The sequence below is a fragment of the Trichechus manatus genome, unplaced genomic scaffold (assembly GCF_000243295.1).
Source record: "Trichechus manatus latirostris isolate Lorelei unplaced genomic scaffold, TriManLat1.0 scaffold00072, whole genome shotgun sequence".
NCBI classification, from domain to species: domain Eukaryota; kingdom Metazoa; phylum Chordata; class Mammalia; order Sirenia; family Trichechidae; genus Trichechus; species Trichechus manatus.
In genome coordinates, this window is record NW_004444008.1 from 185,910 (window position 1) to 196,224 (window position 10,315).

Below are 10,315 nucleotides of genomic sequence, written 5' to 3' on the forward strand. Positions count from 1 at the left end.
AAAGAAATTTCCTTTGAAAATCCACCAGGAATCCACTAGGTCACTACAGAAACATTAGTCCAGATTTGCCTAAAGAAATTTCCTTTGATCAGATGAAGTGATGGTGATATAGCAGAAAGACACGCTGAGTGGCCAGTGAAGATGCATCACGCCCTCTGAGCAGGGACAGGGGCCAAGATTCTGGAGCTGAAGGCCCATGTCCATTTTAGGCAACTGACTTCAGCCCTCTGAGCTTGGCATGAAGAACGGTTCTGAGGACTGAAAACAACATGTGCATACAATACAAATTATGTAAGACTCAGCACAGTATGTACTTAACCAAGAGTAGCTCTGATGGTTATAACTATTACCCTGAATTGAACTAAGTTTTCGATAAGCTTAGTATTTTTAATAGCTCATCTTATTCCAGTATAGACAGACTGGCAGAATGGGAGAACACAAGATTTGAAAGCAGTTGGCTAACCTCGCTCCAGGCCCTGCTTGGCCACTTACTAAATAACTGTATACAAATTGCTAACAGTTATGAAACTAAAGTGCCTGGGTTCACATCGGCTCCAACGTGACCACCTGTGTGACCCTGGCAGGTTACTCCACTTTTGTGTACCCCAGTAGCAGCTCCCTCACCTGTAAAATGAGGACACTGGGAGTGCTCATCATGTGGGATTGTGAGGGAGTACCACCTCAAGAGCAGACGCAAAAAGCACATAGTAAAGGCTCGTTTATTCTGGTTCCACGAGAAATGGGGTCGTAAGTGCCCTGCCTCCCTTTCAGTTTGTGGTAAAAACCAAGACAATGTATTTATAAAAAATTTTGTAATGAGTAAATAATCATATAAATAAAAATGGCATTATTACTTTTAACGGGCAAGCATTCTTTATTATACATCATTGCTGATAACTATCTGTATATCAAACACAGACATAGCCAAATTCCAAACAGATACTACAGGGTACCAACTGCATACAAAAACACTTGGTGGGTTTTGATTTTTGTTTGCTTTTCCTTTGGAGGAGTGGGAGAGATCTTCAAAACCATATAAAACCTTGACAATATAATGTTCCTACTTTTTATTACCATCTGTTGGGCCGTTTTATCCATAATCTGACAGTTTCTAAGTGTAACTTTGGGAGATAGAAAAATAATTCAAGGAAGAAACATAATTTATTTAGGGAGTGATAAAAACAGACCAAAAAAGTACTTATGTTGAGATCAACACTGTATTTTACTTTTTTAAAAAACAACTTTTACCCCAGAACTAAAACAGGAGATTATAGTTCAACTAAATAAAATACTGACAGCTTAAAAAATTCTCCAAAGAAACTGTACCCTCACTAGCTGAAGAGGCCTAACAGGGAAGACACACTGCTGAAGAAACGGAGGACACTCTGGATACCCCCAAATGGCCTTCAGTCATTAACAGAAGTTCCATTCCATTTTTGTCTCACTTTTCCAGTATGGCTTTCTCTACTCTCTTAAACTTTTTCAGTTCGACAATCAGCTCCCAATACTTGAGGTACAGCCACATGAGCCTCCCATTCTGGCGTTTGTTGGTGTTCCAGACATCCCCACAGTATGTGTCGTGTCTAAATATGTCAGTTAGACCGGTCACCATCTCCAGGTCAGCAGCAACCGGGTCAACAGACGCACGGACCAGCAGGCTCTTCTCTATTTCCAGCCGCTTGCTGCGAGGGAGGACCAGGCTGCAGTAGATGTTCTGTCTCTCTGTCAGAGCATCTTCAAACTCCTTCAGCAGCAGCCTGGCTCTCCTCTGCCAGTCTTCTTCCCTTTCCAGGCAGCTCTGGTATGCACTTCTCAAGGGCTGCAACTGCCTCTTTTCTTGCATGACCCGAGCCCGTTCCTGTTCCAGAAGCTTCTTTTCTTCTACCAACTTGCGGCCCTGAGAGATAAGGGCTTCCCGATAACTAGCTGTTCTGTTTTGTTCCTTTTCAAGTTCCAAAGACAGCTGTGCGACGGCACGGCGGTTTTCTGAGATAATCGCATGGTACTTGGCCTCAAGATCCCGTTGGAAAGCAGCTGTTCTCTGATGGAATACTTCTCTCTCCTTTTCTATTTCTTTTTGGGACTCCCTAGACCAAATCCAACCTGATATGAGTAAATGGGGGAGAAAAATATTACAGAATGGAAACGCAAAGCTGAAGTTCTGTAATCTTTATTTAAAGAAAACACAAAGCAGCCAAGGACAGCATTTCAAAAAAAGCTTAAAACCTCCAAGGTACCACAACACTTTGTATGTGTGGAGTGTTACATGCAGTTACCTTAAAATCAGGCAAGGGCTGTATGGGACTAAAAGACAAATATGACAAGAGAGTTCCCCCCTCAGTCTTCTAAGATTCTAAGAAAATCTACAACTGCTTCCTCTTGCTCTTAAGCCTACCACTATTTGTCCCAGTGCCCCCAGGTATCCAGGCAAAATTTAAAAAATGAATATGGGTAGGCTTCAATACTATTGGCCAGGTTATTGCAGAATTGAGTCAATTTTCAGTTGTGTTCAGCTCAAGCCCAAGATGCCTGCTTGTGCTCTGATGGGGGTGCACAAAAATAAGGTGGATGAGAAGTGCAACCTCTAGGCATGGTTTGGCCCGCTTTCCCCAAGCTGGAGACCACACACACTGGGGCAGGAGTGCGGGGAGTGGAGGGGTAAGCCTGACAAACTGAAGAGCAGCCTGCCTCTGTCCTCTGCTGTGCGGAGAAACCCAGTGCCCCATGGATCCCAGGACACAGACAGGGAGTCTCAGTGCCCGCAAAAGCCTGCTAAATTCTGGATGCTCCTTTCATGAGGAGTCATCAGCTCTCTCCGCATCCCAGTAACAACGAGGGTTAGGTGTGCTTCACTAATGAAACAAAAGGCAGTACAGCGATCTTTCAGTGCTGCAGGAAATCTACTGCATCTTCAAGTGAGGCCGTTGCTTGAGTTTAATAAATGCTGGAGCAATGTGCCTGAAAATGTTTGTTCAGCCTGTGCATGCTGAAAGCAGCATGGATGTGAGTCCCCTGGAGAACAGAAAGTCTGTTCAGAAACATTCGAAAGCCTGAGGCCCAAAAGCCAACAAGGGCAACAGTTTACAGAGTTTAAAGCAGTGTTTATACCAAGATCTCACAGTGTAGCCAGGCTGCTCTCACAGAATTCTCTCCTTCTATCCTGACCACCCACTTCCTTCAACCCCCTGACAATCCAGCTTCCTTCCTCTGTTACCACTGAAATGGCTCTCGCAAGGTCATCAATACCATTTTAATGACTGAATTTAAAGCTATTTTTTACACTGTATTCAACACCCTGCCTCCCCCTCTTGGAACCACTGCAGTTTCTATCAGCTTCCCAGGTTCTCTTCCTACTTCTTTATCGCTGCTGCTTGCACTGGGTCCTTTTCCTCTACCAACACCCAAGGTGTGCTCCTTGCCATTTGGTTCTCTTTTCCCCAGGTCCCTTAGGAATCTTATTTAGTCCCTAATATCAACTGTCTCTTTGTGTGAGCAAAGCAGGGAGTGGCTCCCTGCTCTAGTCTCCCTTCCCCTTCCCCTCTAGCCGGCTCTTCCACCCACCCTCCTTATCCTTCACATCCCCACTAGCATGATGTCAATCAGATACCATTCCTAGTCTTAAAAAAACTTCAATGGCTCTGCATGACTGCAGAATAAATTCCTCGACTTCCATTTAGTCCCTGTGGACTTTTCCAGCTTCTCCCTGATATAAATTCTACTCCAGCACATCAAAGCCCTGATGGCGCAGTGGTTAAGAGCTCAGCTGCTAACCAAAAGGTTGGCTGTTCGAATCCACCAGCCACTCCTTGGAAACCCTATGGGGACAGTTCTACTCTGTCCTATAGTGTATGAGTTGGAATCGACTCAATGGCAACAGGTTTTGTTTGGTTTGGTTTGGTCCGGGCACATCTGATTCCTGAAAATAACAGCTATCAAAACATGTGATGTCCCCTCCTGCACCTATTCCTTCTAACTAGAATGACCTTTCCTACCCAGTCCACTAGGTCAACTCCTAATCAGCCTTCCAGACTCTGCTCAAATTCACTTATTTTATGAAGCCTTCCGTGACTGCCCGCAAAACTCAACTAGCCCTTCCCTCCTCTCTTCTCCTCACATCCCTTGTGCATACCTTTGAAAGCTTCTCAAATTATACTGCATTTGTTTCTTTACTGGTCAGTGCCCTGCCTGTGAGCTCTTTGGCAAAGGTTGTTTTTGGGTTATCAACTGAAATAGGACTAGAAAATACTTTGAGTTGGGAAATGAGGAGTTTGGTTTTAAGCTTGTAGAGCTGGAGGTGGCAACAACACATCCAGTGAAAATGGCCTCCAGGCAGATGGAAATACTGGAGCTGTGTAGAACTTACTTTACATATAACAGTGCAGGCAGGTTGAAAATAAAAGAAGGGAGATCCATCGTGAAATCATCAAACAAAAGAAAGCAAGAGTGGCTATATTAATAACAAATAAAACTAGTTACCAGTTACTGTGGAGTCACTTCCAACTCCTGGTGACCCCATGTGTGTCAGAGTAGAACTGTGCTCCACAGGGTTTTCAGTGGTAGATTTTTTGGAAGTAGATCAGCATCAGATAAAGTAGACTTCAAAGCAAAGAAAATTAACAGAGACAGAGAGAAATGTTATATAATAATAAAAGTGTCAATCCACCAGAAAGATGGCAATCCTAAACGTGTATGCGCTAAACAACAGAGCTGCAAAATATGTAAAGCAAAACCAATAAAAATGAAAGGAGAAATAGACAAATCCAAAATTATAATTGAAGACTTCAATATCCCTCTCTCAACAACTGATAGTATAACTATATAGAAAATCAGCAAGATAGTATAACTATACGGAAGAACTCAACGACACCATCAACTAACAGAATCTAACTGACATTTCTAGAATGCTCCACTCAACAACAGCAGAAAACACATTCTTCTCAAGTGTCTATAGAACGTATACCAAGATAGACCATATACAAGACCATAAAGCAAACCTCAACAAATTTAAAAGAACAGAAGTCATGCAGAGTGTATTCTTCAACCACAATGGAATCCAACTAGAAATCAGTAACAAAAAGATAACAGGAAAGTCTTCAAACACTGAAAAACTATAAAATACCATCAGTCATTGTTAGTTGCTGTCAAGTCCATTGCAACTCACAGCAACCCATGTGATACAGAGTAGAACTGCTCCAAAGGGTTTTCTTGGCTGTAATCTTAACAGAAGCAGATTGCCAGGCCTTTCATTCCATAGTATCGCTGGACGGGTTCAAACTGCCAATCTTTAGGTTAGCAGTCGATCTACATACCTATCAGAATGGCTAACATAAAAAATTGTGACAACATGAAATGCTGGCAAGGATGTGGAGAAACTGGACCACTCATACATTGTTGATGAAAAGGTAAAATGGTACAGCCACTCTGGAAAACAGTCTCTTAAAAAACTTAGCATGCAACTACCATATGACCCAGCAATCGCATTTCTTGGCATTTATTCCAGAGAAATATAAACTTCTGTTCACACAAAAACCTGTACATGAATGTTTACAACAGCTTTATTCATAATAGCCCCAAACTGGAAACAACCGAAATGTCTTTCAATGGTTGAACGGTTAAACTGTGCTACATCCAATACTACTCAACAATAAAAAAAGGAACTACTGATACGCTGAACAACCTGGATGACTCTCCAGAGAATTATGCTGAGTGAAAAAAAGCCAATCTCAAAAGGTTATATACTGTATGATTCCATTTATATAACATATTTGAAATGTCAGAATTATACAAATAGAGAACAGATTAGTAGTTGACAAGGGTTAAGAAGGAGATAAGGTGGGAGGGTGGTCTGAGTGGTTATAAATGGGTAACGTGAGGGATATTTATGATGGAAACATCCTGGTTGTGATATTGTACTGTAGTTTTACCACTGGGGGAACATGGATAAAGGGTACATGGGATCTCTCTGTATTATTTATTACAACTGTATGTAAATCTATAGTTAAAATAAAAAGTTAAATAAAAAAAACAGAGTTGGACTAAATGAACTTTACCAGCCCCTTCCAGCTCGAAGACTATGTCGTTTCCAGGACGGGAAAGAAAAGAGGTAAGGGCATGCAAGAGAGGTAAGAAGAAAACAAGGAGATGGGGAAGAAATAGGAAAGTTAAGAGAAAAGTAGGAAAAATACCAAACCAAATCCATTGCCATCAAGTTGATTTCCACTCATAGTGACCCAATGTGACAGAGAACTGACCCCACAGGGTTTCTAAGACTGTAAATCTTTACAGAAGCAGACTGCCACATCTTTCTGCCACGGAGCAGCTGGGGAGTTCGAACCGCCGACATTTTGGTTAGCAGCTGAGCACTTTAACCACTGTGCCACGAGGGCTCCTTGCAGGAAAAACAGGATGATAGAAGATGTGTGGAGAAGAGAGAAATTTGCCAAAAGACTGGAATACTCAACATTTTCCCAATGGATGTTGGCTTAAGCCTCATTTCCCCAGCCACCCAAACTCTTATCGTGAAGAAATTACCTTTCAAGCATTTCATCAGGGGAGCTATCCAGGGTAAGAATTTCTGCCAGGGATTATTGCTCTTTCAAGCAGGCTTATTTACACTGATCTCTATACTGTGTTAAAGGTTATATAAGCCAGCATATTAAATGATCAAGCTAAAACTAGCCTCTCTCATCAATAAATCGGCCAATAATGTTTATCAAGTATTCTACCTTTACTTCTAGACTATGCTAGAGGAATGATTAACGCCGTATCTTACAATATAACTTCTCAACATGTAATAACACATTTTTAGGAAATCCTTATAAGAATTCAAAGTCAGAAGTTATCTCTCATGACATCACCTAAGCAAAATAACCAAGATAAAACATTCCTCAACCTTTCTAAGGAACAGAGAACATCATTTCAAAAGTACAGAAGGAAGGCAAGAATTTCAAAGTAAAGGTTATTATGAAAGATTATAAAAGCTAGAGGTGATCTGAAAAACAAATGGAAAATGAAAGTCATTTCAGGGCCTCTCGAAATCTCAATACCAATTAATTATTACATTATTCAATGTAACTTTAAGCCTTTCGATTCATTTACCAAGGTAGAAATTTATCACCCTAGCCACGGGCAACAGGTAGTCTTTCCAAGTGTTTTGCAAGACTGCAGGCTAGTGAGCGTTTAAATGGCAATGTCCTTAGGGGTGGATTTGGATCAGCCTGTCTTTCACGAAGAAGCAGAGCCCAGTGCAGATCTACCGAATTATAAATAACTGCTCTTGTCAGCCTCTGCTTCTATGTTAAACCTGTTGGACCAAGAAATCTTGGCCCGTAAAAAGCCACATATAAAAAATATCACTACAAATAGAAGGCCGTTTTTGCTTTTCTTCCATTTGATTATTCAAGTACTCAAATTCTTAAGTGCCAACCAAAAACCATGGGATGTGAAAAAATATAAAAGCAACCAACTCCCGAACATCAGGAAATTTATCATACAGTGGATGTAGTTAAGGGCCAGAATAGTAAATCTGTATATGACTGGTAAATTCCCAGAAGCAGTACAAAGTTAATTCAAACTAGTGAGAACTTCTGGTTTCATGGATGAAGTCTACCAAAGACTGACTGATTTCCCAAACATTAAACAGATGTCCAAAACTGGTTTTCCTTTGTGCTTTATTCCTCCCCATCACTCTTTGTGATGGCAAGTGAAGCAAGAGAGCCACGTTCAGAGCAGTGAAACCCTGAAAGGGAGCTAACACTTACTAAAACACACTCCACACAAAATGCTTGTAATTATTCATCTTATTTAGTTCTCCAGTGATTTACGGTAAGTGTGATTAGCCACCTCCCTTGGACAGAGAAACTGAGGCTCAGAAGGATTAAGTAATCTGCCCAAGACTCCACTGTCTGAGATGGAAAGTAGGGTGTACACTCGCATACATGTCCCCCACCTTTTGCCTCCCTCAGCAGTGCTCCACATTCAGCCCAGAAAATGTAAATGTTATGAAAAGCATGACTTACGAAAAGCAGCCAATCCCAGCATCGGAACCAATAGGGCATAATTCCATCTGCTTCCATCACCCCCTTCAGCCCGGGAATTGGGCCGGATATTCCAATTTGGAGGGTCATTTAAGTTATTCATTGAGATATACCTTAAAGTAAATGATAAAAACATTAACCATATAAAAGGAATAAAATACCTATGTTACAATTATATCACTATATCATCTACCTATATGCAGCATAGCACTGAGCCCTGCGGGATTTGGAGAAAAACAAGACTTTAGACAAAAGCAGTTTACAGTCTAGTGGAGTAAAGTGGGGGAGACAGAAATGTCCCAAATAACTCAAATACAGGCAGAATGGGGTAAGTTTTCTATCATATATATGGTTAAAAGTATGGTTGTATACAAGGATTTATCAACTCAACAGAAGTGGGATATCACTGTACTTACTGTTTTATATGAGCTATTTTAAAAGACAATCATCATTTCAGCAGGCAGAGACAGAAGGAAGGGATCTTCCAGCAGAAGTAGTGTGAGGCAGGCAGGAAGGTGTGAAAAGACTAGCTGCTTCAGGCAGTGAAGAGCATCTCCCATAGGCACAGAATGTGTGCGTGTGGAGTGGAGACAGTGCCGGAGAAGACTGTTTTACACTGGAGGTGATGATCACCAAGATCACAGATATTCTGCTTAAGGCCACTGTACATGCGCAGTAATGAGGCGGGGGTCTAATGTTAATACGAATTTCCTAAGAACCTACCCACCAGTTGCTGTCAAGCTAACTCCAACTCGCGGTGATCCCAGGAGTGTCAGTAGAACTGTGATCCACAGCGTTTTCAATAGCTGATTTTTTCAGAAGTAGACTGCCAGGCCCTTCTTCTGAGGCACCTCTGGATGGACTGGAACCTCCAACTTTTCAGTGAGCAGCTAAGCTCCTTAACCATCGGCACTACCCGACGACTCCAAGTACCTACACTAGGTTGAGCATTTTCAGAGCAGAATCGTGAGAGCTTTTAGCTCATTTCTCTGGGATTGCCAGAAGTGATACATACTCATTAAAAAACATTCATCACAGAGCACATAAGAAAAAAGGAATTTAATTCAATTTCTTAAAATTTTAATATGTTTTTAAGTAAATACTTCTTTCAATTGTAAAGATACAAAATTATGACAGGCAGTAAAGAAACGCCAAAAAACATATGGCTCGTAACTTAATATTAAGGGGCCTGTGGTAACCATAGAATAACAAAATTAAGTATCTGAACGTACTAAAACTAAGTATTTTCAATAAACATCTGGGAAGTATCATATTTCTTTTCCCCAAGCCAGTAAAATCCACTTCTGGGGCATACAGCCTAAGTAAATAATCGTTAATAAAAATAAACCCTTATGCAACTATAATCTTTATGGTGTTATCTAAAATAGTGAACATTTGGAAGCAACCTAAAAGTTAATAAAATGGAAATGATCTGTGTAAACTTACTCAATAAAATGTATCAAAATCACATTCATGAAGATTGTGTTCAAGAACCAGAAAACAAACCCGTTGCAGTCGAGTCGATTCCGACTCATAGTGACCCTAAAGAAGAGGGCAGAATTGCCCATATGGTTTACCAAAGAGCGTGTGGTGGATTCGAACTGCTGATCGACAGCGGTCAGTAGCCGTAGCTCTTAACCACTACGCCACCAGGGTTTCCGTAAGCACGTCAGGAAAATAAAGATATTACCTGACCCAGAGGTAAAATCAGGGAGACGTTAGTGAAAAGACATGTAAGCCAAAGGTTCACACCGCCTTTAGAATTGACTCCCCCGCCCCTGAAAATCTCGGTTCTGAGCACCCCAGCAGCCGACGGGAAGTCCTAACGGGATGACCGCCGGTCAGATTCTGACAGGAGGCCGCGGAGGGCTGCGAGGCGGGTCCCTGCGGGGAGTTCCATCTGTGGTCATTCCTGCCGCCGGTCACCGGCGGAGGAAAGTTCTCGGAGATTGTGACCTGCACCTGGCAACACACCAGAATCACCCAGGGGACTTTCAGAAATGCCGATGCGCGGACCCCAGCCCCGAAAACCGCCTGGGCAGCCCCGGCCACCGAGCGCCCCGACCTACCTCCGGGCTGAGAGCGCCGGAGCCTCTTCCGCTGGTCCCTCAGCGCTGAGGCCTCCTCCCGCCGGTTCCTCCGCGTACCCTCAGCACCAGGACCTCCGCCCGCCGGTCTTTCACCGCAGGGGCCTCCGCCCGCGAGTCCCTCACTGCTGGGTCCCGGGTCAGCCGATCCGCTTAGCGCAGGCGCAGTGCCCTCGTTCGCCTCCCCCCTGC

General features: G+C 42.6%; 1 protein-coding gene across 4 annotated transcripts; it reads right to left on the reverse strand.

Moving 5' to 3' along the window:
• Positions 1-248: 248 nt before the first annotated feature.
• Positions 249-10,283, reverse strand: CCDC127 (coiled-coil domain containing 127). 4 transcript variants are annotated; one of them, XM_023734810.1, is made up of 4 exons: positions 10,106-10,283; positions 8,764-9,998; positions 8,019-8,149; positions 250-2,103 (listed from the first exon to the last, which is right to left on the reverse strand). In XM_023734810.1, the coding sequence occupies exons 3-4, from the start codon at positions 8,137-8,139 to the stop codon at positions 1,442-1,444; spliced, it is 783 nt and encodes a 260-aa protein (XP_023590578.1). In that variant the 5' UTR covers positions 8,140-8,149; positions 8,764-9,998; positions 10,106-10,283; the 3' UTR covers positions 250-1,441. The 4 variants fall into 4 exon arrangements, with proteins under 4 accessions (XP_004380318.1, XP_023590578.1, XP_023590577.1 ...); XM_023734809.1 differs by having other exon boundaries at positions 251-2,103; positions 8,760-8,974; XM_023734808.1 differs by having other exon boundaries at positions 251-2,103; positions 8,760-9,998.
• Between the last annotated feature and the right edge of the window lie 32 nt (positions 10,284-10,315).